The 27,985-nt window shown below is 35.9% G+C and overlaps 1 protein-coding gene across 4 annotated transcripts; it reads right to left on the bottom strand.

Moving 5' to 3' along the window:
- Nucleotides 1-836: 836 nt before the first annotated feature.
- On the bottom strand, nucleotides 837-27,761 carry LOC111340780 (PH and SEC7 domain-containing protein 1-like). Of its 4 annotated transcripts, XM_088751549.1 has the most exons (20): nucleotides 27,507-27,761; nucleotides 25,415-25,481; nucleotides 24,817-24,870; nucleotides 18,052-18,982; nucleotides 16,612-16,805; nucleotides 14,929-14,987; nucleotides 14,401-14,490; nucleotides 14,075-14,118; nucleotides 12,761-12,821; nucleotides 8,900-8,926; nucleotides 8,512-8,593; nucleotides 8,032-8,111; nucleotides 7,027-7,172; nucleotides 6,154-6,246; nucleotides 5,781-5,832; nucleotides 4,988-5,017; nucleotides 4,587-4,661; nucleotides 3,404-3,439; nucleotides 3,230-3,315; nucleotides 837-1,023 (listed from the first exon to the last, which is right to left on the bottom strand). In XM_088751549.1, exons 1-20 carry the CDS (start codon nucleotides 27,645-27,647, stop codon nucleotides 954-956), a joined length of 2,418 nt encoding a protein of 805 aa, XP_088607675.1. In that variant the 5' UTR covers nucleotides 27,648-27,761; the 3' UTR covers nucleotides 837-953. The 4 variants fall into 4 exon arrangements, with proteins under 4 accessions (XP_088607675.1, XP_088607672.1, XP_088607673.1 ...); XM_088751546.1 differs by lacking the exon at nucleotides 837-1,023 and having other exon boundaries at nucleotides 2,917-3,315; XM_088751547.1 differs by lacking the exon at nucleotides 837-1,023 and having other exon boundaries at nucleotides 2,917-3,315; nucleotides 7,027-7,168; nucleotides 8,037-8,111; nucleotides 27,507-27,759.
- Nucleotides 27,762-27,985: the final 224 nt, after the last annotated feature.

The following is a 27,985-nucleotide window of genomic DNA, read 5'->3' as shown; positions in this document are numbered from 1 at the left end:
TGACCTACATTTATTCAGAGCTCACAGAGTTAGGAAAAAATCTAAGAGGTTTTAGTAAATAAATTTGACACATGCACACTTGGTATCAATTCATATAATTACTAAATTATAGTGGAAAAATAAATAAATTCTGAGGCATGGTAGCCTGCAGAATATGTGATTTGTTACCTTTGTCAGTCCATGGACACAAGCACAAGGCAAGCAAGAATTATGAGAGTGAGTCGCATGCCAGAGAGGAAGTAAGAAAAGAAGGAAGCCCTGTAAGTTTTCTTCACGCTCCTCTCCCATTGGCTCTCTTTTCTTGCTTGCCTTGCACTCGCCTGTGCTCACCAGGTAAGGCGCAAAAAAGATAGTTGCCTGTTCTGTAGGGTAAAGGAGTGGTTTACAACATAATTATTCAAATTAAGATATCTGCTACCATTTAAGATGTCTTCAAGAGGATTGCACCTTTCTTTTGACTCTCTAAATTTAATCTCCACTGGACATGCCTATAAACAACAGTCTGCCACTGAACTTAATTTTGAAAAATTTCCCCATGTACGAGGTTAATCCTAACTTTGAAAAATTAAAGGTTTACCAGGCCGGACAAATTAAAAGTAATCTGACAAAAAGTTGCTATTAAGCAAAACAAGAAACTTCTTTCCCACTTTCGCCACTTTGGTGCCACATAGATAAAACGAGACTGGACTTGTAGGGAATAAAAAATGACTCTGACAACCAAAAACAAGTCCCCATGCACTCACCTAAATTTATTTGGGATTACTATTAATTGGCTAACAGGAGATAACTAATTGCATGCCTGTCATCATCAAAGACTACTTTCTCTCCCTAATTGAAAAAAAAGATCCAATAGTTTATTCTCCTTCTTAAGGATTTTCAATTTATGAATTACAATGGAGAGTTTGTCAACGTCTGTTGTGTCTGTTAAAGCTATTTTAGGGCAGCAAGTAAAATTAAATTTCCTTGTCCAGGAATTGCAAATCATCATCTTCAATGCTATTGTTACCAGACATGTTGACAGAGCTAGGATTAAGAGGAGTACAGAAGTGAGCCAGGAAAGACAGAGGTTATAGAATTAGTAAGCATGCACATAATAAGAATTATTCTAAACAACCTTAAAATCATCCACACATCGCTTAAAATAAATTAACTCTAGGGCCTTGCTGATAGCAGTTACTTACTGTACTTAATAGTTAATTTACACTGAAGGTGTGTTATTAGAACTATATTAAGATACAGCTGCAGATGAGCCAGTGACACCGGGGAACAATACTCTTTTTGGGTTGTTGTCCTGTTTTAAAAGTATCATTAGGTCTATAACCCATTCCACATAGTTCTAGAGCTTTTTTCACAAAGTTCTGCAGGAATCGCTATTCAAAGTGTGAACCCTTGGGGTTTGCTTTCCAGGAAATGTTATTCATTCTACAATACTTTACTTAAGAGGAAGAAATACACATGCAGACAAATGTCTTTACCAGTAACAAGATGATGCCATGACTTTATTTCTGTTACAATTAAGTGGTGGAGAGCAATTTGAAGAATGTTATGGCAAAAACATTCTGATTCCCTTCTTTTGTAAAGGAACATCTAACAACACACTTTTTTGTAAAACATTCCAAAAGGATATAACTTTCCTTGGCCTCCAAACATTACACAGTAACATTAAAGAAATGTAGGTTTTTCTAAAATTTCAGCTTGCTATAATTTTATGTATTTGTAAGTTATTAGACCTTAGGGGGTTAACTGTGTTACAAAGTTAATTTAATTAGCAGTTAGCAATTTATGCATGTACATGTATGCAGCACTAATGAGAGGCAGTTTCAGGTTTGTGCTTTATGCAATGAAATGAGCAAACAAAGATAATAAATTATTTCTTTCTCTCCTAGAAAAAGTGTTAATTAGAAAAAATATTGGTGCGATTGGTTAGTTGCTTGTTAGCCTTTGCTGTTAACATTAAAAACAAGTTGTAAATATGCCTTTTTCTCTCTTTGGATTTTATTTCAGACCCATCACAGACAATTTTTTTAAATTACAATTTGCAACATTTACCATTACATGTATGCATGTTAACAAAACGTTTACAACAGGACTGTTAGCAGTATAATGTTTGAACACGAGTGCAAATATTTCTGTCTTATATGCATGTGCCACATCTATAGTAATAATTTTTTGCAACATTAACTTTTCTCATTGTTTCTAATTTATACTACTTCAATCAATATTTCTTGATCATTTACATATACCGGTAATAACATCTTTTGAAATCCAATCTGATATTAATTTAGGAACTTTACTAATACAGATGACAAGATATAAATTTTCCTCTAACTGGAACCAATTCTCCAAAGGGAGCAATTCATGTACTTTTGAAACTGCTGCAGTTCTTACAATAATAAACTTAAATGACATGGCATTAATTAAAGAATAGCAAATTTAGCTAAATGGCTAATTTCATGACATGGCAAACCATAATTATATAACAAACCCACTCTATAACAATGTGACATTCAATGTTTTAGAACTCTGTGCATTAATGTGTTTTTTAGCTTCAAATCTAATTTGAATGAAACAATTTAGTTTTATCATATTGTTACCACAGAGCCTTAAGCAATTGTGCTAAATATGGTCTAAATGCCCAGTTAACTTTTAATGTAAATGACTGGTACTCAGAAAAACCAGTAAATCCTACGTACACAGAATAAAGATGAAATTATAAAAATGTTTTCAAGGGAGAAACATGAAAACTGTCAATTCCATTTTGACAAAATCTTGTCAAGAAATTATGACAGAAAGGTTCTTCTCAGCTAAAATCAGTTTTCTATAAAATTTTAAAAAGTTTTTCTCCTTCAAAGTTATTGTACAGCCAGTCAGTTAATCTCCTGTTTTCTAACTTAGATTCACAGGAAAATCAAACAGACAATAACTAATTGCAAGAATTTTCCCACAGTGACCAATCAATTATTAGGATAACCAACCACAAAAAGTCATACTTTTGTGGAAACTGGATAATTTGTATTATCATAGTTATAGTTACCACTACCTCCTCAACTTGCATTGCAAAGCTAATTGAATCAAGAACTTTTTGACCGTGAAAAGGTTTGAATCTCAACTCTTATAAATTGCCATAAAATAACTTTCTCGTACATTTCTCCCCTTGTAACCACTGGACAAATCTAAATCCCCCAGGGAACTACAGCGCTTCATCTGCAACATGATAGATTCAACCGACCTGCCAGAGCCACGAGGCTTTTCTCGTAATTTACTCTCCAGCTTTGATCCCCGCAGAATGTTCACATACATCTTGTATCTTTTGTACTAGGGAAAGAAATAAATTAAAATTCTTTGAAGTGAGTCTGTGGTTGTTACAAAACAAACACATTTCTCAAGAAAGTGTACCACTTACCTCATAATCCAAGAATTCATGTTTTTCTTGCCACTCCTGCAAGGAAAAACAATGAAGTTTGCTACACTCTGGCATTATACAGAAAATAAGAATCACACATAGCCATGATTTGGAAAGAGATTAAGAATACAAGCCCTGCACCTCCTTTCCCTCCCTGATTATAACTGGCCCTCTGATAGGGTGCAGGAAAAAAATTAAAATTGTGCGCTTTTTTGGAGGTGAATTGTGCAGGAGAAAAAGTTAATTGTGCGGGTAATTGTGCGGGATTGCATAATCTTGCGTCAAACAAAATATTTCGTATCCCACTCCCTGTTAAAGTAAACATCGGGTTCTCCTCATAAATCATACCTCTTCTTGTAATATCAATGCGAAATTCCTCCTGTAATGGCTAAATGACTTCTAGATTTTACTTTGAATGATTTTTATCTTATTGACTTAACTTTAGAACCTATTTTGAAGCAATTCTCTGTTCGTCAAAGCGATTGAAAGAGCTCAACGAAAACACTCGAGGAGATCGCCCCATAATTTGAGTTCGCCAGTAAAAGTTACTGTCGATGGAAGCTGTGTTTTCTTATTCCACTACGATTTACGAAAGTCTTAATATCTGACAACCCACTCATCCTGTAAATGCCAAAAATAAACATTCCTTTTTTCACTTTGAATGAGAAAGCCACAACACTAGCGGCCTTATTCAACAACACCTCTGATTCATTATTTGAAAAGCATAGGCACAAACCGCCAATGAAAAATAGAGTTAGAAGTAGACTAGTGCCCAGGAAAGCACAGGCACTAAGAACGCTTTGTTGTTTGAATAACGCAATTGACGAGTTGTTTGATGAAAGCATGGAAATTCTAGAGTGTTTTTGAAGGTAAATAGTCTGAAAATAGTCTAAAATATTCTAGAAATCTTGATACTTGACAGAAATACCCGTTTTGATTGAAATTTCGAGTAAAAATATCTGTATTGTGCAGGATTTTGTGAATTTTCACGGATTGTGCGGGATTGACCGAATTGTGCGGTTCCACACCCGTGCACCCTGTCAGAAGGCCTGTTATAAGTACCACCCTAAAAAAGGGCTTACTGTTTAGCCAACATCAGAAATAAGGGTCCTGGGTGCTAAATAGAGGATCTTTTGCTGTGAAAAAATTAATTCAGAGTATAATCTGTTTTAAAGGTTTTTACCTCAAACTCTCTGCCTGTACCACTCTGTGGCTTGCTTTGTAAACTTTCAATCAACTGTCCTTCTGCCTCTTTGCTCTGGAATCAAGTGTCACATTTAGTAAGACATGCAGAGAATTAATACTCAAATGGTAATGCTAATTGCACAAAATTAACCCACATGAAATCTCCACATGAAGACTCTTGCTAAACACTTATAAAAATACAACCATAATTCATTGTCCAGCACTTCTCGTCCATCTACACTAAATATTTTTCCAGCCATGTTATAACCAAATTGAAACACATTTCAATCTCAAGTGTACATTAGCTGGTCAGCATAATTATTGTATTAATTCCAAAGGAACAAGTCATAGCAATAATACACTTCCTTGCATAATATGATTAGTTAACATCACAGTTACCTTTGTCTCATGGTGTTCCAACTGCTTCATCTGTTGATTTCAACAAGAAAACATTTTAGTTAAAACTTGTGGAACACTCGCATTTAACTGACGATTAAAAAGGCCGCTAAGCGCCTTTACTTTTTAACTCAGTTAAAGCGAGCTAAGGTACCATCACCAGAATTAGTAAATTTTTATGTTGCTTGTATTTAATCTGTCTTACTTTATGGATGTCAGGTCTACCATTATAGTCTCCCCAATTATTTGAGCTTAAGTTTAGAGCGTGTCCAAAAGAGAGCCTTGAAAATTATATACGGTTATGATAATCATTATAGAGAAGTGCTTCAGATGGCAGAGCTGAAAACCCTAAAGGATTGGAGAGAAGACCTTTGCTTAAAATTCTTTAACAACATCGTCTCCAATCCCTTGGATTGTTTGTACCACTTACTGCCTTTCTATAACCGAGATCAACTTATGGAGTTATGACCACGCAGACCATTTAGAGTTTCCTTTAAAACAAATCGGTTCAGAGATACTTTCATTCCAGCAAGCGCAAGACATTTTAATAACATTTATTACAATTGTATATGTAAATTAGTTCCCTTTTAGGTTTGATTTTATTGTATAGTTCTATTACATAATTTGTACACCTTTGCAATTCAGCTTCCAGCTGCTATTAAGGTATTCTTCTTAATAAACGTCTATCTAATAAACGTCTATCTATCTAGTCTGACTTACTCTGTCTTAAAAATGCAAATTATTTACTTATTACTTTTAATTCTCATTTTATAAAAGGGAGGTAAAGGTGACTTACAAGAGGGAGCTGAGTGCAGGAGAAAGGAAGAGCAGGACGCTGAAATCTTTTGCTGGAAAAAAAATTTCAGAGAATTCATCAGTCTGAATGGTGATAAATTGTCGAAAACCAAAGTCTAATGTTTCTCTATTTACATCACATGTGTAACTGTATTTCACATTCCAATGAAGATATGCACTTTACACCCATAATCTGGTTCTCTTCAATATAAATATAAACAATTCTACATTTTCTTGTATTTCTTTAAGAAAAAAAAGGGTATGTACCGTTCCCCCCATTCTAGAGTAGTAAGTACAATAGTAAGTGGTGAAAAAAATAAACGTGTGAAAAAAATTGTAGACAAGTTTTTGAGCAATTCATGAAGTTGTGTTACCATGAACCAACAGGTGCTGGTAAGGGTGGAGCAGAGAAGGTGGCAGCCACAAGATTAATGGCCTCAATCCATTCATTCATATCACGAAAATTCCTATAAAAAAAAAAAAGAAAAGACATTATACAAGATGGCTTATGAGAAGAAAGGAGTTAACAGAGCTTATTCATTCTTTCCAAATTCACCACCAGTGCATGGCCATTTAAAATCATCACATGGTCACCAGATATACAATTTTAGACACCTAAAAACTGAATGTTTCGGGAGATTCAAGTGACATATCAAAGTTTACTGCAGCTTGCTTCATGGATATCTTTAGGGTTTTAACGTCTTCATGGAGATGTAAAATTTCTAACTCACAGGATTTCCACTGTTAAGATGAACTGGAGTGTATAAAACCATGAAAGGTATAACTTTCTTTTATCAAAGGGAGTGTCCTGTATCTGAGTTCACTAATGGTAGTTCACTAATGGTAATTATACAAGATGGCTTATGAGAAGAAAGGAGTTATCAGAGCTTATTCATTCTTTCCAAATTCACCACCAGTGCATGGCCATTTAAAATCATCACATGGTCACCAGATATACAATTTTAGACACCTAAAAACTGAATGTTTCGGGAGATTCAAGTGACATATCAAAGTTTACTGCAGCTTGCTTCATGGATATCTTTAGGGTTTTAACATCTTCATGGAGATGTAAAATTTCTAACTCACAGGATTTCCACTGTTAAGATGAACTGGAGTGTATAAAACCATGAAAGGTATGACTTTCTTTTATCAAAGGGAGTGTCCTGTATCTGAGTTCACTAATGGTAGTGTATGTGAATGTAACAAAGTACTAAAAGAGTAGTCATGAAAAGACAAATACAACATACTTTGCTTGAAAGAGGAATTCTCTCCAATCAGAGGTGACGAATCTAAACACAAAAGGCCTTTTGATATAATCTGTAGCTCGACTGGCCAAAGAGTGGTGTACACCTAAACAGTTTCTAGTATGCTCTGGTGCAGTTACCTCATCTGACTGAAAATAAACAGAAGGATTTACTGTAAATAACAGATCTGGAGCTCTGTATGGAAAGGGATGCTCTACCATAGTTGTACACCAAGGATTAATCAACATATAATTTCTCTACACAATTTCATTACCTAGCAAAAAGGTATTAGGAAAATGTACAAGTTTTAACTGTTTGAAGGAAAGGATGTTAATGATAGAAAACACCTCATTAATAATCATTTCAAAGGAAACGAGTCTTAGAAAGTAGGGGAAAGATCTCATTACATCTACATAGGTGAAAAGTTCATTTATTATTAATAATAAATAAAAAGATACTGATGACATACCAATTTTTCCTTTTACTAAAAAATCATATCTTCATTGCGCACAGTGAAGATACTATTTTGTGTGAGGATGTTGGTGTCACCATGGTTAATAACAAGATTTTCCTCTTCAATAGAATTTTGACTTTTTTTGAACAGAAAATATAAGTATTACTGTCTTTAATTCTCCTTTATAACTTTATATCCAAGTTTCATAACATCATTTTTGTGACATGCATTTTGCAATAGGTGACCACTATAATTGCACTAATTTTGCCGTTTCGAAAATGAATAAAAAAAAAGTTGTTTTATGTGGAAATTTCAGCAGTATCTATAGAACAAACAGAACATTACATAGCCACTTGGGGATACGAATTAATTTTTATCTTCTTGTGCTGAAAGTAACTCTCACTAGTTCCCTTTGCTCACTCGTGAAAGATACTTACAGCACTAAAAGGTAAAATTCATATCCCGCGTGGCCATGTAATATCCTCCACTTAATTTATTGTCTAGACAAGTGTGATTTTATCAATTGTTTAATATTGGATTGAATTGAAATTGACCTGACTTGCCTTGTGAAGGAAGAGGATCATTCCTTTGAGTGTTGCAAAAAAAGGCATCCATTTTCTTTTCCAAGCAGAAGCTGAAAGAGATGTTAAGACTTCTGTTTAAATCATTTAATATCACAAATACAAAGCTCCAAGCACAACCTTTTTCAAACTTGCCATCAGGCAACCTAAAAAACCTTAAAATGGTTACCAGATGTAAAATTTCAGACACCCTGCTGGGGAAGAAGATACCTTGTACAATATTACATGCATATGATTTACTTGACTGATGATGACACCCTTGACAAGTTACTCAACTGAATTCAGTGAGATTCAAATTAAATTTCTACAAAGTGATTTGTATTTTCATGACATACAGTAGTCACATACCACATCATTGCCTGGCCCACCATGAGCACAAGTGCTGAAACTTGCTGAAATTGCAACTGATATATATGATATAAACATTGTGTACAACTGGTATATTCAACCTACCTTTCTTTCCTTCAGAGCTCATGGTGACTTTCCTGTATAAGAGGCCTTCTTTGTAAACTTTGTCAGATTCGCTAGCTTGAATCTAAAAAACAGTCAACAAAATAAAACTCATGTCAGCCAAATGCATTAGAAAAAAGCATGCTCCTCTAAAAATGGAATGTTTTAATCATGTATACCCAAAGAGGTATCATATAATTTAGGAGCTGGCATCAACAAACACGGAGCAACAGAGGGGATGGAAAAGTTACATGCATAGTTATATCAAAGAAATGATACACTGAGTTGAAGACAGCCGAGGATTTAAGAGGTACTATCAAAATGGACAGTGGAGGCAAATTAAGAAGGCTAGACCACAGCCAGAAAGAAGGGACAGAAGTAAAGTTCCTACCTCCACAAAAGGATTTCCAGAGGTTCCCTAAGACAACAAGCAGTATTAGGACATTGGATACACAACAAAAAAAAATCTACATAGCTTTGAAATGTAGAAATGAGAAGTGGGGTGTTTAAAGGATTGTAGACATTGCTCTGATAAGTCTTATAGAATGATGTTGTAAATTACATTTTTGAGTTCAAAGATACTTTTTTACACCCTTAGGAAAAAAAGTCCTCAAATGTTCATAGCGATAACAAGAGTTATATATATATATATAAAAAAACTGAGAGGGAAATCAAACCCTGACAAAGGAAATTACTAATAATCAATAATTGTAACTAATGAAAGGAGCAACAGGATTTGCTTCACACACATGTGCACACAACTGTATTCAGTAAATGGTTTACATCCAGCTACAGCAGTTCATTGTGGAGTATGAATAAAGGAGGTCAGTTTGTAAAGAAACTTTAGTGCTGAGTCACTGGGGTGTTTTGTTTGTGTTGTTCGTCTATTCAGTTACGAATATGACCATGTCAGACGACAATTAAGAAACATTCAGCGGTGTGTCAGCAGATGGCTGATGAGACTGATGCGGGCATAGAAGCCCCTGCCACAGGTCTGGCAGCAGAGAGTTGGAGGCGAATTGGTGGGATTTTTGGCTGAAGCCTTTCTTTCCCTGCATTTATCTTTGGCAACATTGGATCGTTGAACTTCGGAGTGGAGGGTGCCCTTGTGAATCATGCTATGCCAGGCTGGTCTGTCAGATGCTGCGTTTTCCCATGTGATGTCAATGTTGAAGTCTTTGAGGTAAGCTTTCAAGGAGTCTTTGAAGCGCTTGCGCTGTCCTCCTACCTTCCTTGCCCCATGACTAAGCTCACTGTACAGCAGCTGCTTGGGTATTCTGGAGTCTGACATTTAGACGACATGACCTGCCCAGCGTGTCTGTGCCTTACGCATGGTGGTGATGATACTGGGGAGCTGTGCCCTCTCCAGCACCTCAGTGTCCGGGATCTTGTCCTGTCAGGAGATTTTGAGGATGCAACGTAGAGACCAGAGATGGAACTGATGGAGTTGTTTCTCATGTCTCCTATAAATAGTCCAGGTTTCACAGCCATAGAGGAGAGTGGTCAACACAACAGCTCTGTAGACTTTGACTTTAGTGCAGTGTGAGATTCCTCATTGTTCCCAGACTGACTTCTTCAATCTTGCGAATGCGCTGCTGGCCTTAGCAATGTGGTTGATGACTTCGTCACTGGGGTATAACGCTCTAATGAAGGGCTATTGCTCGAAATGTCAGTTTTGAAACTCTTTACAGTAGCCAATTAACATCATAAACTCAGTTGATGAAACCATATAAATATTATACTCCTCCACTGAAGCAGCGCCACAGTTTCTCTAGAAACTAACCCCCTTTATTCATCAGTATATATAAGACAGTTTGGTTTTATCAAGTTGAACTGAACTAATAATTAAAGTGAATTGGCCATCATAGAGTGATTCTCTCGCTGATGTTTCATGCATTGTACAAATACTTTGTGTAGTCTCATTGTCTGGGAGAGAGAATTTTTCCTATTGTCCCCATCACCAACAAGTTAGAGTTCTTTTCACAACTACCCCGACCTGCAATCAGAATTAATTTACACTTGCTGTACTCAAGAGACCAAGATGTGGACTCTTCTTAAAAATCTTACTACTACAAAGAGTATCTAATTTCATTTTTACTACTACCGTATTTCTTCACCTATAAGCCGATCTCGGCTATAAGCCGAGACCCTGACTTTCAGGGTCTTTACGCTACACTCAAGCTGCCCAAAAAAAAAGGTAAAACCATCGGCTATAAGCCGAGAGCGAAATTATTGATTGTAACTGGCCATTTGAGCAAGCGAACCTCACGGAAAACATAAGAAATTGACTCACTAAACACAAAACCTAATGAATTACAATAAACACAAAAGAAAAAAAGCGAACCAATCAAGAGATATGAATATCAATTGATCCAACGAACTGTATAAATACTACCACGCGACAACAGATTAACCACAACAACAATAATAATCTCAGTTAAACGTTTCAAAGTATCAATCTATCGAGTATACCTTTCGTCGCTGTCACTTTTAATCATCATGCCTAAAGCACGCCGTTCCTCGTATAGTATGGCTTTCAAGATAAAAGTTATCGCGGAAGCTGAAGCGGTAGAAAACAACTCGGAAATCGCTCGAGAATATGGACTAAGCGAGTCCATGGTACGACGCTGGAGAAGAGACCAGGCGACTATTCTTTCCGGAGAGCTGAAGATGTCTGCAAAACGTGCGACGATGGGCCGTTTCACTCCGAAATATCCCGAACTAGACCAGCAAGTGATGGAGTGGTTTTCACAGCAAAGAGAACAAGGTTGGTATTTACTTTTCTGTCTAAAATTTTAAGAGTTTTTGAAGAGTTGAATGATATCGTCTTTCAGTGCGTGGGAAACAGAGACTTTGATTGGTCAGAAATATGTTGTTGTCATGACAATTTCATAACATGTCACGAAAAGAGTGCTGCAGTCACGAATCTACGGTTATCTCGCAGCAAAATAAGATTGTTATTTTATTTTTGGTAGGTATTGCGGTGAGTGGATTGATCCTTCGCCTTAAAGCTAAAGAGCTCTCCGATGATCCTGCTTTCAAAGCTTCCCGTGGATGGTACGAGAAATGGAAACGACGCCACTCGGTCAGCATGCGAACCAAAACAACTCTGGCCCAGCGATTGCCCGCCGATCTCGAAGAGAACATTGTGTGCTTTCATCGCTTCGTCATTGCAGCAAGAAGACGCGCCGACTACCCTTTATCCCGCATCTACAACATGGATGAGACACCCATGCGTTTTGAGCTGCCATCGAACCGAACACTGGAATTCAGTGGAAGCCGAACAGTGCCAGTAAAATCTTGCGGAGCGGAAAAGCGGAGCTTCACCGTCGTTCTTGCTGTTGCTGCCGATGGAGCAAAGGTGCCACCGAAAGTCATCTTCAAAGGCGTCCGTACACCGAGAGATCTGGTTGTGCCGCATCCTCTTCGTGTTTCCTTCCATAAGAAAGGGTGGATGGATGAACAGGGCATCCGAGAATGGATTCGACAGAGTTTGCCCCGTGCCGAGCGTTCCCTTTTGGTGTGGGACTCATTCCGAGCTCACTTGACCGATTCCGTGAAAGATGACCTGAAGCAGCGAAACATTGACGTCGCAGTTATCCCTGGTGGCCTAACCCCGGTTGTACAGCCCTTGGATAAGTGCCTAAACAAGCCATTTAAAGATAATGTGCGCCGAAAGTACTTGGCGTGGATGACATCTGGGCCATTTGAGTTTACCCCAGCTGGGAAGAAGAAGGCGCCAAGCAGAAATCTTGTCCTCAGGTGGATCAAGGAAGCATGGGCAGAGATACCCGAAGAGATGGTTGTCAAATCCTTCAAGACCTGCGGTATTTCCAATGCCTTGGACGGAACAGAGGACGACGTGGTCTACTCTGAGGAAACCCCAGAAGTAGATGATGAATACATAGAAGAGAACGAGTTCGACACAGACAGCGAAAACGAAACGGATGGCGAGTAAACCATTGGGTTGAAAGCCCTTGCACGTATCCGTCAAACGGCTCCTTTAGGAGCCACCAATTTCATAAAAGTGAATAACCAATATTCAGAAGTTATTTTTGTTGTGTTTTATTACTTCTGCTTCATTGCTAACTTGACTACAAGCCGGGGGGGTAAAGTTATTCAGCAACTGTATATTTTTAAAATGTAAAACCCTCGGCTATAAGCCGAACCCCGTTCTCCGTGAAAAATCTCCCAAAATTTTGGGTCGAAAACTGAAAAAATCGCTCGGCTTATAGGTGAAGAAATACGGTACCTTTATTCCATTTGGTGTAGGAGCTCTCTTGGATGGACTTGATGCTGGAATTCTTTCAAAACTGAAATGAGCATGAATAAATATTAAATGAACAAAATAGATAAATAAAGGCACTACACTGCAAATTCAGCGACACCAGGATATCACTTTTTGCCATTTTCAACTTGTTTTCTACATAATTATGTCATCTTTATAATGGCTCCTGAGAGGGTAAACTCAACAATAAACAGATATCAGACTTTGATTACCATCTAACAAATTTGTTGCTTTGTGTCTGTAGAGTAATAAATCATATCATAGATGGTGTCTACATGACAGCTAGTACGTCAGCTGATAATGCCTGAGACCAATAGATTGTCCAAAAAATAAATACAGAGTGGCTCATCATTTGTTTTTATTATAAACTAGCTGTTTTCAAATGCACACATAAGGCTTATAACGGAAGGCTGCCTCTCGCCTTATCGGTAAGTAACTGTATTGTAAAGAAGAGTGATCTTTCATACTCAACACGATTCATTAATAGTGCCACATTTTAACACACGTTTTATGAAGGACTCTGTTGCATATAGAGGCTCTGTGCTTTGGAATACCCTGACTTCCAAATATACTGATCTTGTTGATGCAAGCCATCATGAGCTTGCCAAAAAACTCAAAACTTCAGAACTTTTTAAGGCCGTTAAATTCAACGTAGTATCAACATTGACTGCTAGTTTTGAACTTGAAGATTTTGTATACATCTAAAATTAATGTAAATTGATCGCTTCAATATCGCACTTATGGCATTCAATACACTTTAATTTGCTTTAATTCTATTTCATGTTTAGCTGTATTTGATTTTAATTAAGTAGTATTTTATTGTACATGACCCCACAAGCTTTTAGCTTTCATACATATCATGTATAAATAAAGATAACCAATAACCAACCAACTTGGCTGAAAGGGAAGCTACCAGGGCAAATGTGAAATTTTGAGGACAATGTCTTTTTTGCCAAGGACATTATCATGCAGCATACCACCGAACCAGATAAAAAAGGTTGGGGAAGATTCAGTGATTTTTTTTCCCATATTCATGACAAGTAAAAATAACATCTTTCTTTACTTCATTTCCAAGCTCAAAATTTACCCTGTTTCTTACTCTGGTTACAATGTAGATGTTGTACAAGGTTTAAAATGAATTTCCAGTCAAAATGATCTCAAGCTGGTTTAAATTATTTTACATAATCCTTCCACAAAGAAAAACAAACTGGGTGGAATTCATGTTAAACTGAATTACAGCAACATTTGATACAAGTGAGCAAGTAAGTGAGTACTTACCCAAAGCCCTCCAAGGGTTTAGCTTTGATTTCTTGGTATATTGCCTGAAAAAAATTTATTTTCATTATCTTCTACAATGTCTTAATTTCAATACTAATGTAACAACGTAATAACCACTAACTAGCTTTGATTTCTTGGTATTTTTTTATTGCCTGAAAACAAGTTATTTTCATTATCTTCGACAATGTCTTAATTTCAATACTAACATAACAACGTAATAACCACTAACAGTTAACCAAAATAGAAAAAAATGGGAAAATGCAAAATACAGCTGACTTATGAAATAAGTTTAATGTGGAATAATAAATTATTATATCCAAAAATACCTTCAGTAAATCTTTAGGAAAGTCTTTTCCATCACAGAGTTCTGACAAATTCTCTATAAACTGTGCTTGTGTCATCTTCTTATGAAGGGTCTGTGACATAAAAAAAATAATGACCAAAAAGTAACTTTTATTGTATAGCTAATCAAGGCTGTGGTCCAGCAGCACCCAGTGGCACCTGGCGCCTTACTTTTGCTCTTGGGTGACTCAGGAATTTTAGTTTTTTCATACAAAGCATATGCTGGGCACCCTGGATTTCCCAGTTTCGGAGCATTGGGCTCCAGCCATCCTTACCCTAATACATTATGTAACCCTTTCCTTACATCTCCTCACTATTTCTCCTCACTGTTTGCCATATAATTCTTAAGGTGCAAGTTTGAGAATTTGATATTGGATCAACTGACAATCCCTATTTGCTATTTTTCTTTATTCTCATCACTTGTCTGCTTGACAAAGGGGGAAGTTCTGTCTTGGTCATGCATGGGAGTTGAAGGGTTAATCTTATTGAAATAGTTTACCAACAGCTCTTACCTCACCATGAAGATCAGAATTTAGCAAAAAGATAGCACACACCAAAGTATGAGTTGCATCTGAAATTCATAAAACAAAGAAAAATTATCAATTGAAAGCAGATTGGTGTCCCTTAACGAGGGGTATGACTTGTCAAGTTGAATAGAAATTATACATTACAGATATTTCTTTGGAGATTTATGCATCAATAAATAAAGTATGAAAATTCTTGTTTGAGGAAACTTCTTTTCAAGTTAAAACTTATTTCTGGACAGTTTTGCAAACAAATCAAGACAAGAAAAAAACTAATCAGAGAATGTTTAGAAATACATTTGATGATAAAAATTAACGGTAAAAAACTACGACGTTTCGAAGTCTGCATGACCTCATTATCAAGTAAAATGTTAAAACTGATGTAAAATTGTAGCTCAGAGTATTTATTTAAACATATACTGCACGATCTGACACCAATAACAATGAACGCTCATTATTCTAATGAAGTTATCACATTTTATTTGTATATAATCTCTGAGCTACAATTTTACATCAGTTTTAACATTTTACTTGATAATGAGGTCATGCAGACTTCGAAACGTCGTAGTTTTTTACCGTTAATTTTTATCATCAAAAGAAAAAAACTTCCCAGAAAAAAACTACCAAAAATTATATTAACAAAGATTTAGTAATACATAGACAGGTAAAAACGAGCAATATATTATCCCAACGTTTCGGCGACTTCATGACGCCATTATCAAGGGTACAAATGAAAATAAAATTAACAAATGCGAGTTCAAGAGTTACAACAAATTTGCATAGGGGAGGTACCTACACAAATACTTTAGCACAGATAGAATCCGTTTGCACGTTCAAACTCGGTGTTAATTGTTTGATGTAAAGCATCTCGTTGACAAGACAATCAAATTTGTTCATGCACTTCTTGAGAACTTGCTAAGAAGGTCCTCAGGGACAGCAACTGCGTGGTCGTTGTCATAGTGCTTGCGTACTGAAGATGACGTGCTCTTATGGCTATCCACGCGGGCATATAAATGCCCACGTGTGAAACCAACATAGCTCCCTGTATCGCACAGGTTACATTTAAATTGGTACACTACGCACTTGTTGATTAACCAGCTGTGGTTTGGTTTCACATTCTTTAAGGTCTTGGCCAATTTTCCGACTGACAAATACAGGCTGGATTGTGGTTTGGAGCTTAATGCTAAGGTCTTTCAACTGTGTCTCAACAATGTTAGCGGAGTCTTGGTCCTTGATTCTATCCATGCTAAAGTATTTGTGTAGCTACCTCCCCTATGCAAATTAGTTGTAACTCTTGAACTCGCATTTGTTAATTTTATTTTCATTTGTACCCTTGATAATGGCATCATGAAGTCGCCGAAACGTCGGGATATTATATCATTCATTTTTACCTGTCTAAAAATTATATTGCAAGACCTAATAGATTTCAATAAATATTTAAGGAAACTTTGAATGTATGTGTTGTATACCCCATTTGCAACTCTTGAACTGTAGCTGATAAAACTGTTATTTGATCTCAATTTGAAACCATGAAGCACTCCACAACACGTTTGCAAGACTGCTCCAAAGTCTTTCTTCAGCCTTAGGTATTCTAAATAAATAACATTAAGTCTCCTTTACTTTGAATTAAAAAAAAAAAAAAGCATTATTGACTCTGACACTCTCTCCTACCTTCTGAACCATATTCAGGATTGTTACACTCTTGATATCGCTTGGAAAAAGGTATTAAAATTCTCTCCCTCTCTTGAGTTTCTCCACTCAAATGGAAAGCCATAAGGAACTTCTGTAGAGCCTCTGTAATAGTCTCATTTTGAAAATCAAAGAATTTGAGGTATTCAATAGCCACTGCTTTTCCATATAATGTGCTGAAATAAAAATTGGGATAAATTTGTTGTAGTTGAATGACAAAGATAAGAAATCTTGAGCTCAGTAGTAGAATAACAAAACATTTAGTTTGTGCCTCAAAACGGGAATCAGACAACAAAAATGTGAATCTCCATGAGGAATCAAACAGCACTTTGTCCCACCCTTGTGAAATTTTTTTCTTTCTTTGCTTTTTTTTTTTTCCAGCTTCATGAAAGGCCTGGAATTCAATTCCTTATGGGGATTTGAACTTTTGCTCTTCCCAGTCTTGAACTTAACAAGACAAGGAAACTGTTGGTGTTCAACTGTATAATTATTTCCCGTTGAATTTCTTTCATTGTGTCTTGGCAAGTTTAATGTGACCAACTCTTCCCCCCCCCCCCCCCAAAAAAAAAAAAAAATTAAAATGCTCTTCGAAGATAGAACTAAAAGGCCATTAACATAGCAGAAAAATCGGGTACAGACGTGTCAAAAAAGGAAAACGGACCTCACATTTTTGCCCGTGTAAACAATTAGTACCATGTTTTGGGGGATGGGTACGGACCCGTGTTTTTTCTGGTTTTGGGGCCATAGACATCTATGGCCCCAAAACCAGAAAAACACGGGTCCGTACCCATAACTCAGCATCACGCGTTGCCATCTTGTTTACAAGAATTATGCATGTTCAATAACAGCACACAGCTGTACCAAATACTGTAGTCCCATGCAAGAAATTGGTCTGGTCCCCCAAAAACTGCAGTGTAAATGCAACCTTGCTAACTTAGTCCTTATGCCTCCTTTTGTTCAACCCGTGATAAAACATCATCCGTGTAAACGGCTAAAATTATGTGGTCCGTACTACTTTTTTGAAACGTCCATACCCAATTTTTCTGCCATGTAAACGGCCTTTAAATGCACAAGGTATTTATAAGGAAAAAAGTATATTGCATGCATATGTAGGGTATTACAAGCATCAATTGCTGTTTTAGCCCAAGATAGAATGCCTTTCCCATTCCAAATAAATATCTCTAACCCTTCCACAGGCCCCCATCCCAAGCAGGTATCAACACTATAATCACATGAGAAAAAGAAACTTGATGACAGGATCGGTTACGAAAAGACTGAAAAGCAACTACTCCAAAAACCATTCACACAGGCCTACACACAGTGCTGAGATTAGCTGTCAACTCGTGGCCATGAACTTTGTTCTCTCGTCTTCTAACACCATTATGAAAATCAATCACAACAGATGGGAACTTGTCAACTTACTTTTTACTAAGTTCTGGAGTCACCTCCTCTCTACTGAATCCATCTAAATTAAATAGTCGTTGTGCTAAAGCTGATGGACTCTCATAATGTGGGTCATTGTATTGTCTACCAGCAGAATCAGGGCTTGGTAAGTTCTCAAACTTTCCATTTTCCATTTTAAGTCCTCCATTTAGAAATTTTTTAGAGTCACTTGAAGCAGCTCTACTATGAGCTGATGTAACTGCTTTCTCACCATGTGACTGGCCAGGTTTGTAATTCACATTTCCATTGAGTTTAGTTGGTGATTGATTGTGTTGTGACAACAACCCAAATGGAGAAGGTTCTAGTGTTTTATGATTAGAATACGGGGTTCCTGGAAGGCTTCTTCCACCAGAAGAATAATTCCTGACATGCCCACATTTTTTACATGTTAAATACTCAGATGACTGTGATGATTCAGTGGAAGATTTGTATTCTACATCTTTAGGGTAATCAACTGGTTGTCCACAGTTACTACAACTTTCTGGTAAAGATTCTCTACTAGTTCTGTGTCCCTCATTGGGATAACTCTGTCTTTTAAAACTTTCAGGTCGATTAATTTTATCTGTTCTACTTGAAGGGACATTAACACGCACAGGAAAGTCAGTGATTACTCTTTCTACCACATCATCGTTTCTGCGCACAAATATACCATCAACACCTTGCTCCAATCCTATAAGACTCATACGACCTACAGCTCTGACATCCTCTGTACTTGTGCTTGTGCCCTTCTGCATGTTTTTTTCTTCTTTCTTTCTGACTGCTCTCCGAGGGAGTTGATCAGTGTGAGAGCGGTTACAATGATTTGGTGCTGAAGAAGATCTCTTCAGCCTTGCTTGACAAATGGCTAGTTTAGGGTCAGTAACAGAAAAGGATCTGAGATATGGACGGGCACGCTCCCTGGCCCCAGGGTCTGTCAAGGTGAAAGAGTTGAGACCAACAATTAACATGGTCACTTATTATCTCTTTAACAGCTTCTACAATGAGCTGTCAGTTGGTCAACAAACCATACTGTTAACTGGTCAATGGTATCACTCATATGGTGACCAAGAATTACTGATTGTTAGTTTTCTAGGTCAATAGGATGCTCTTCAAATAAAACCTCGCACAATAATAAAATAATCAACTTATGCTAATGAAGAGTGAGACTAAGGGCAGACTTTGTCTGACACTCTGACAATAATTTTCCTATGTAATATATTAAAAAGTTAATAAAAGTGTATCTCATTGACTATAGGACATATCAAACCATTCCATGCAATGCATAGAAATCCTGATGGTTGCAGTTTTAATCTTTTTTTTAAGGAGATTTGTTTTATTTAACAATCATTCACACATTACTGTACTTATCACTAATAGGAAATACCTCTGTTTTCAAAATTAATACAATTGAGTGTGCACTGGTCAGACATGCAATACAAGAATTGTGATTCCTTTTATTACATAATAAAATTTAAAAAAAAAAACATGTTCTACACTGATAAAAAAAGAAGTATGTTTATTAAGTGAGTAGCTAGTAATTCAAAGGAAAACACTTTGGAGATTTTCAATTACACTCATCTTTTGAAACAACATTTATACACAGCATATCCTGTAGGTTATATTATTATAGTTAATATGGAATTCACATTTTACATGGTGCATCTGAATTAACACTAAGTTGATTTGTATTCCCCTATAGATTAAAGAAAATTCATCTAGTACAAAGGAAATAAGAAATGAGGTCCAAATTATTTTGACCCAGAAATAATTTTAAGCTATGGATGAATAATTTTTCTCTGAGAATATAAATGAGACATCTGGAACAAAAACACATATAATTTTGAATTATTTTGACTCAAATCACACTGAAACTACACAACACGTACCATAATTCTTTGGCCCAAACCTCCCCTTAGTGGTAAATGGATGGGCAAGGAACAAAAAAAATGATGCTACAGCAAATTAGTGTACACTATACCTCGTCCAGTAGGTTTTAGATTTCTTATTCTTCCGTGTTTCAATCAACACATTATAATCCTCTCTGCGGTACACCAATATAACATAATGCAGTAGATGACATATCAGAATATTTTTGAGATATTGCTTTCTGTTACCACTGACAATCCAAAAAATCAGATGCGAAATTTACATATAAGCCAGATGACATTTTCATGACTTCAAGAATTCAAATTGCTCACAACATTTAAACATTATGAGTTAAACACTTCACAACAAAAATTTCTTGTCACTCAAAATCTGTGTATATTGGTACTATAGAATAAACCTGTGTTAAAAATACTGAATGCCATGGTATAAATAAAGTCAAATAAGGGAAACATTCTGGTATATAGACACCGTACACTGCGAGCAAGACCTCCTGTAAATGGACTTAAACAGTTTGTCACACAATGTCAGAATTCATCATTCTATCTATTTTACAGCACATCAAAGTTCTGAACTTAATTAAACATTTAAAGCTAATTCTGTGATGATCAGAATCAGTCCTGATGGCTAAATAATTATAATTTGTACTCATGCAATATTAGCTTGGTTTTCTGTAATTACGTACATCTAGCACAGGAAATTGTACACAACTATTTTAAGAACCCTACAATCTTATTCAGTTTTAAAATTAGGCCATCAGAAGAGATTATGAAATCCACCAGCAGCCAACCTGAACAGCATACAATTAAAACACACAAAGAGATCAAAGTTAAAAGAAAAACTGGGATACCTTTCACAGAAAGTAAACTTTGAGCAGTGTCTGATGGAAGTTTCAGCAGTGTAATTAATTGTTATCAGCTGAGAGCTTTGATAAAATGCTACACCAAGAGAAGATCAGATTGAAGTCAGACATTCTCTTTCTATGAATAAATATTAGGTTTCACATTCAAGCAGAGAATTCTGTCAAAATCATTACTGAGATACATGAACAGTATAAAACAAGAGCAGAATTTCCTAATACTACCTTTACAAAGTTCTTTTTGAAATCACTTTTTGTTGAAACTTTGTTGCACATCATTATAACCACCTTCAGAACACTACAGGAGCTGCTTTACCATATCATAATCTTAAATCTTGAACAGATGTCAAAACCTTAGCAACAGAATAACACTCTTGAAAGATAACAACCCACTCTTTGGCCAATTAAAGTTAACATGTACTGTAACTCCTAAAAGCAAGGAGAACTTTTGGTTAAAATGCAACAACATAACCTTGACAGAATAATTTTGTCGATTCCTCAAAGAATTAAACACACTCAGTGAATAACACACATTAAGATTATGCATTGTTTTCCATACCTAAGTTGCATCTGCTATCAAGTAAGCTGTGACCTTTCTTACAAAGCTACAAATATTGAAACTGAATTTCCAATAGCAAGAAGGCAAATTAATACAGATTTTCCTAGCTACTGAGTCATCCAACACTATCACTCGAATCAGCTTTCACCCCTCAGTTCTACTTTCTGACATTACAATCAATATTGGCACTGAACCAAACTTTCATTGCATATCAAAACAGTGAAAATCACATTTCAACTTCCTTTATAACTAATATTCCTTCACTTTAAGGCTCTTATCAAGGAACACTACATTACATAAAATCAAAACCACCAACTTCAGAACAAGATGTGCTCTTTTGAAGCTTGTTTCAATCATTTGCCTTTCCCATTTATGCATATAAAAACAATGGAAAGCCTTTATCTCAACAGGTAGTTAGAAAGTAAGTCATGCAATTTCAATTTCTTGGCATAAATCAATTCAAAGTGAAACATGTATAGATTCAAACCACACAAACCTTGACATGCTTCATGGTATAGAGACGTAGTCGCTACTGAAGTGTGCAATACAATATAATAGGATTCAAATTTCACATTCTAAAGGTCACGACATTTCATTCTAGTTCCACACAGGATTTCTTGTGTGGGATGTGACATTCCATTGCTAACTTGCTGACTTGCACAACAAAGCGATGAATCCAAAATAAATGTACAGTACTGTTGAATTTGTGATTTTAAAAAAAAAAATTGCTAGTTGAAACAAAAGAATACTGGTATCATTGTATTCAGAAATTAACATAAACATAATTCAAGCAAAATGCAGGAAGTTTTCAAGTTAAGCCAGGTCATTAAAAAAACATACCACTTCCTGCTGGAAAAAAAAAGAAAGAATTAAATACAATTTCTACTTTCATACACCCACACATGACAATCCTATCTTACAAAAGACCCTTTACACTTATAAATTCAGTTAATGGCAGTTTTAAAGGGCAAAACAGCCATCTTTTGGGAGTTAAATAACACCACAATTGAACAAAGAATCTCTCATGTTTCAAAAAGGAAATAGCCTAAGATGCTTGGGCATAAACTTCCTGTTGATCAAAAACATTTGGCAACGCCTAACTTTTCATTTTACCAATTGAAAGGCCACTTTTTCAAATTAAAAATTAAAATGTGCATGAAGCTAAGCAGAGCAGGAGATCATTATAGTACAATATTCTGCAGAAAATACCTTGGAGAAAAAAGAAAAAGAAAAGTTTAATTTTCAACTAAAAATAATGCTTGATGAGTTCAAGAAAACAGTACGCCAATGTTCAGAGGCTTGCCTCACTGTCTGAAACACAACAACATGTACTTGTATCTCAAACAGCTTTCCCCCAATTACAAATTATCTGTTCAAATCTGTCTCTTTTTAGGATGAGTTGTAAATTACATCCTGTTTCTTCATTAAAAGTGACCAGCAAGTCCAGCAAAATACAGCGTTTACAGCAGCGCGGAAGGGAAGTGTTAAAGGTTGTTTTGTCTTTGTGTCATAATTACCATTAATTTGAGAATTCAACAACTCAGAATGGAAAAACCTGTGATAATGAAATTCAGTACTTGATTTACACAATCACACTATACCACTTTAAGATTTTCAGAATCTCTAGACTAGGCCTTATTAATGAAGTATGAGTTTCTTGAAAAAAAAATCACAAAAAACAGTTACCATGAAGATTCAAATTTTTCTTCTTCAATACAAACTATAAGTTAAATGCTCTCATACTTGATCCTCCACGAAAAAAAAATTAACTTTCTACTAATTGAGCAATCCATTGAAATAATTGTCCAGATAACAATGTATGATATCATTCCATTTTTCCAGGTCATTTTCAGTTTATCCTTCTCTTACATGTGTGCAGCCTATTTTTCAGAACAATACTTTTATAACAATTAATGCAACCAACAGATAACACGACTGCACTTTTTAAAATACATATCAAGTCATATCTGTACATACCACAGGCCTATATTTAATCAATCATTTTTTATTTTCCTTGTATTCCCTTTGTTCCAGTAAGATGAATCATCAATAATTATTAATTCTCAAAAAAGAAAAATTCAAATCAACCTTACAAGTCAAAATGGTTTGGAACCATTACACGCACATTTCATTTGTTCCACAAGAATTCCAATGGGTATTCACATTTTTTTAACCCTTGACATCCTGTAATATCGGTATGCGGAATCTCCAGAATGTTCTCTTAACATTTCCTTAGATGCAAACAAGGAGAATTTATTTAAAGGTGAAGAGCTTCTTTAGTTGGAGATCGCATTCTTTATTCTCATGACTTAAATCTGTGATTTAGGCAGTGCGGCCGAGTGGTCAGCATGTCGGACTTGCAATCTCCTGCTTCCGGGTTCGAGTCCCACTCTGACCACTACCTGGATTTGTTTCACGGTAGCTCTGAGTTCAAATCCTCGGCCATGCTTGCAAATAGCCAACTGGTTTGCCTTCGGCCAGTTGGGATTCTTAATAATGTTATGTTCAATTTGAATTATTTGTTTCAGTTGTTGTTGCATGGACCACAATGAGAACTACTGGTTCTACCAGTAATTGCATAATCCAATAAAGTCATTATTATTACTATTATTATTATTATTATTATTATTATTATTATTATTTGATATAGATACTGTACAGATGCTCAACAGCACAGTCAAACTTTTTTTGATCTAAGTTTAAACCAAACAGTACAAAAAAAAAAAATCACACTATTTTTTAAGACATAACATTTTTAACAACCTCTGACCTGTTCTATTTATACTAGTACCCTTCCCCCCAAACCTTTACACATGTATCCACCTTCAGCTATAAGAACATCAGACATTTGCTACAAATTCCCCTCCAAGCCTAATTTGAACTAAACTTTTCTCACACCACCCCTGTCATGAAAAAAGAGGAATTATTTGGATTAATTCTCATAGATAGCTTTAACTGATTGCTGTTTTTTACTAGATTGTAATTGCTATTCAAACTGATTCGTCTTTTTTGTGAAATCATGTCATATTATATTTTTTATGTGTATGAATTATATTAAAATCTGTAATGTAAAATTAATTGTAATTGTAAAATGTACTGTGTATATAATTATGTGAGGGCCATATGTTAGAAAACTTATGTAAGTTAATATGTTACCCTCGTTAAATAAAGATGTATGTATGTATGTATGTATGTATGTATGTATGTATGTATGTATGTATGTATGTAACTATGTATAGGGGTCACTGTACATGCCAGACACAGAGAATACACACAACCAAGCAGAGCAGATGACTACATGGAACAATCATACACAATTCTTGATTTGAAATTAAATTTATCATGCCAAATGCCAGAGAAAAATTTGACATACCCCTCCTGTTAAAGAGGTACACAAATAAAACTTGTTCAATCCATAATGAATTTGTTGACAGAGTAACTAAAGAAAAAAAACTGGTCTCACCATCCCTTAGACGGATCCTCAAATTATCCTGTGTGTTGCGGATACTTTCTACAACTAAAGTTAAAGAAACAGTTAGATTTTAATAACTTTGCCTCTACAAAAGATGTCAATCGAATATCTTAAGTTTTAGTCTGCAGAAGTTTGAATTAATAAGGACTCTGTTTGACCATTATCACCATAATGTACTTTAAAAAGATCAGATAGTTATGGATATAAGTATAACAACTTCCCCAGTACTTTCAGGGCTCATCTTAGATGTTATGACAATTTCAGTTTGTTAACTAGCCAAACTGGTTAGTGGAAATAGAAAGCCACTTGCCAGAACTGAATTTCTACTAGTCTGTGGCTGTTGAGCCCTGACTTTGCTCTTCACCATCTACCACTGAACAAACATGGACTGGTAATTTGAATACTACATTCCTTGAATAAGCACCCATTCCCTGGGCCACCCCCCCTAAGCAGTCAGAGCATGAATATTCATGCAGCCAAGAGAGTCACCATAGTTTTTATTTTGTATGTAAGTCTGAGAGGAGCCAGGGAACTAAGATTCCACTGCAAAAGAGGGGGAAAGGAGTAGGGGAGAACAGTTTTCACTCACCTTGACTTGTGGTGAACTGTGTAATCTGTTGACCATTAACCTCTAAAATGACATCTCCAGCAAAAACCTTGAACAGAATTAAAATACATCTCAGTCAAACAACTACCACCATCTAATAGCACTGCTAAGAATTTTAAGACAAATGCAAATATGGATTCTTTCTGTTGGAGTTTACAGTGATCATTTAATGTTCTATGGGTTGAGGGTAAAAGCTGAACCCCACGCCAATTGAACACCCTCTAATCTAAAACCTTACTGAGAATGGTAGCTTTAAGGCTTCATTTTTTTAAATTTGATTAGGGGGAAAAGATTACCTAAAAAATTCATATTCAGCAGGTGAATTTTTGGTGATGAAGAAAGTCATCTAATAAATAAGTTCTGAACAAGTTCACTATGTCTTTTTTTTTTTTTTTTTTTTTCTGTAGAGTGATTCACATTTATCAATTTACATAATCCATCACTGACAAAGAGAAGAATAAACAAAACACTGTCAACAAGGAAATCCCTGACTGGGAAAGAAACCTGCTTCATCATACCTCTCCCCCATCCTTTGCCCTTATAATTGAACTCTAGGAAAACCTCCACATCCCTGGGATTCCAGATCCCTGGGATTCCAGAGTGCAGCTCTATCAGTTTTATAGCTATTGGAATTTTGCTAGATGTGAAAAAAAAACTAGTTCCAAATCTCTGTGGAATTTGAAATATAACATGCTCTGTCATATCCTTAAAGTTAATTACTTTCTTTATTTAGGATATTTTCCTTGTACTATTTTGTCCTTTAAGTTTTATAATTACAGCATTTGCATGCATAAATTGTTTGTTCTGTACAACTTGTAGTTATTTACATTTTAATAGAATTCTTAAATACGAATTGCTGATTTTACCCTTTTTGAATAAAAAAATATAATTTATCCCAACAAAAATTTTGAAGTACATGGCAGTCAAATGTTGCGCAAAGAGATTGAATGATTCAGGATTCAATACAAGTTCAAGGTTCTTAAGCCGAGAAAAGAAAAAGAATAAACACCAAAACAACAGATTTAATCTGTTGATACCATTTATCAGTACTAGAGGAAGAATGCATGCAATAGAATTGTTACTGCCATTTATTCAATTACATCTTTCCAGGTATAACTCCAGGTATGCTTTCTAAAATTAGCTTCCCACCGAATTTCAAGCAAAAACTGCGAGCACTGTCAACAGATACAATTAGATAATTTCAGTGCTCCCTTTCAACGGATGGCTGTAACATTTGTCCTCTCAGCACGACAGCAATTACTCGGGGCAGCTACAAGATTTCATGTACGCCCTGAAGTCTGTAATTAAAGATTAGGACCAACATCTCATCTCTTCGACCCGGTCTTTCCAATACGCGTTCTTTCCGTTTCCTTTTTCAAAATTAAACACAGCTTTATTTGTTGAACTAACTTGACATAAATTGGCTGAGTTTGCACACATACAATTACAAAAGAAATGTGTACAAACTTGAAGGAAAACATTTGTGAGATGTTTTTCATTTCGAAACACAAGGTGATTTTGAACTCACCTAACTGAATAACTCACGATTTAATATAAATGCAACTATCGTTCGTCATTGCGCATAGAGTAATATATTTTCAAAATAATTTTCCCCCACGATCTATCATGAAACATGCATTTTTCACAGGAGGGTCCTAATTTTAATACGTTCATTCTAGGAGATGGTTGTTTTTGTGAAAGTTATGACACTCGTGCAAAAGATTGTAAAAACGAACACTTGAAAAGCAAGCCAATATGGACGATCCAAGCATATGGATTAAAATAAATTGATTTACTTGTAAGTTTTGTATTTTAATCAAGAAAGGCCGGGAAAGTAAATTAAAATTCGCCTGCATGTTCGCCTCGAGACGAACTTTGCCACGTTGAGTCGATGTCATCAGGCACTAAGAAAACTTAAACTCAAGAGCAATCCTTCCAATACACGAATCTCTGCGATCAAAAAACAATCACGTCTAAAAATTATAATTTAACAATAAATTAACTGTCGTATTTCGTATAGAAATCCGCAATGTTATGAATTGAAACGAAGCTGATAAAACTAACCACATCTCACCTTTCCTGTTAGTTGTGCGGATCCATTGTGAACCAAAGCACATACCATAGGTGGCAGATGCGTATCAACTCCACCGATGACACTAAAACCAAATCCACCGAGAGGATGTCTTTCTAGCTCCACATATCTGTCATGAGCCATTACAAGACTCCTTCTTGCTCACTCGGTAGATTCATTCTCGTCGCGTCGGCGAGGTTGTTATTCAAATTCGGAGCGTCAGAGATCACCCGCGTATTCTTCGGCTTTATTCGGAATGACAACGAGCATCGACGAACATTACCCGAATTCTCAAGGACAGTTTCCTGAGCACTACGAGGGCGATAGGTCAAAAGAAGTTGTGCCTCCAAATAAGATCTAACAAAAGCAAGCCATAAGGACAAGGAGTAAATGATATGCAATGTCGTCCTCGTGCTTTGTTGATTTTTGTGGTGGTTACTTCAGTAAGAAACAACATATGTTTCCGGAAGTGCGTCACACAA

The sequence above is a fragment of the Stylophora pistillata genome, chromosome 3 (assembly GCF_964205215.1).
Source record: "Stylophora pistillata chromosome 3, jaStyPist1.2, whole genome shotgun sequence".
Taxonomy (NCBI): Eukaryota; Metazoa; Cnidaria; class Anthozoa; order Scleractinia; family Pocilloporidae; genus Stylophora; species Stylophora pistillata.
Note: the sequence above shows the minus strand (reverse complement) of the source record. Positions and strands in the feature narration are given on the sequence as shown.

Coding starts and splice junctions, on each gene's coding strand:
- LOC111340780 (XM_088751546.1), bottom strand. CDS start 27,647: ATGGCTCATGACAGATATGTGGAGCTAGAAAGACATCCTCTCGGTGGA. Junction 18,983..24,816: donor GAGGATCCGTCTAAGGGATG/GTGAGACCAGTT, acceptor TCACCTTGACAG/ACCCTGGGGCCAGGGAGCGT. Junction 5,018..5,780: donor CCTGCACTCAGCTCCCTCTT/GTAAGTCACCTT, acceptor TGAAATCAACAG/ATGAAGCAGTTGGAACACCA.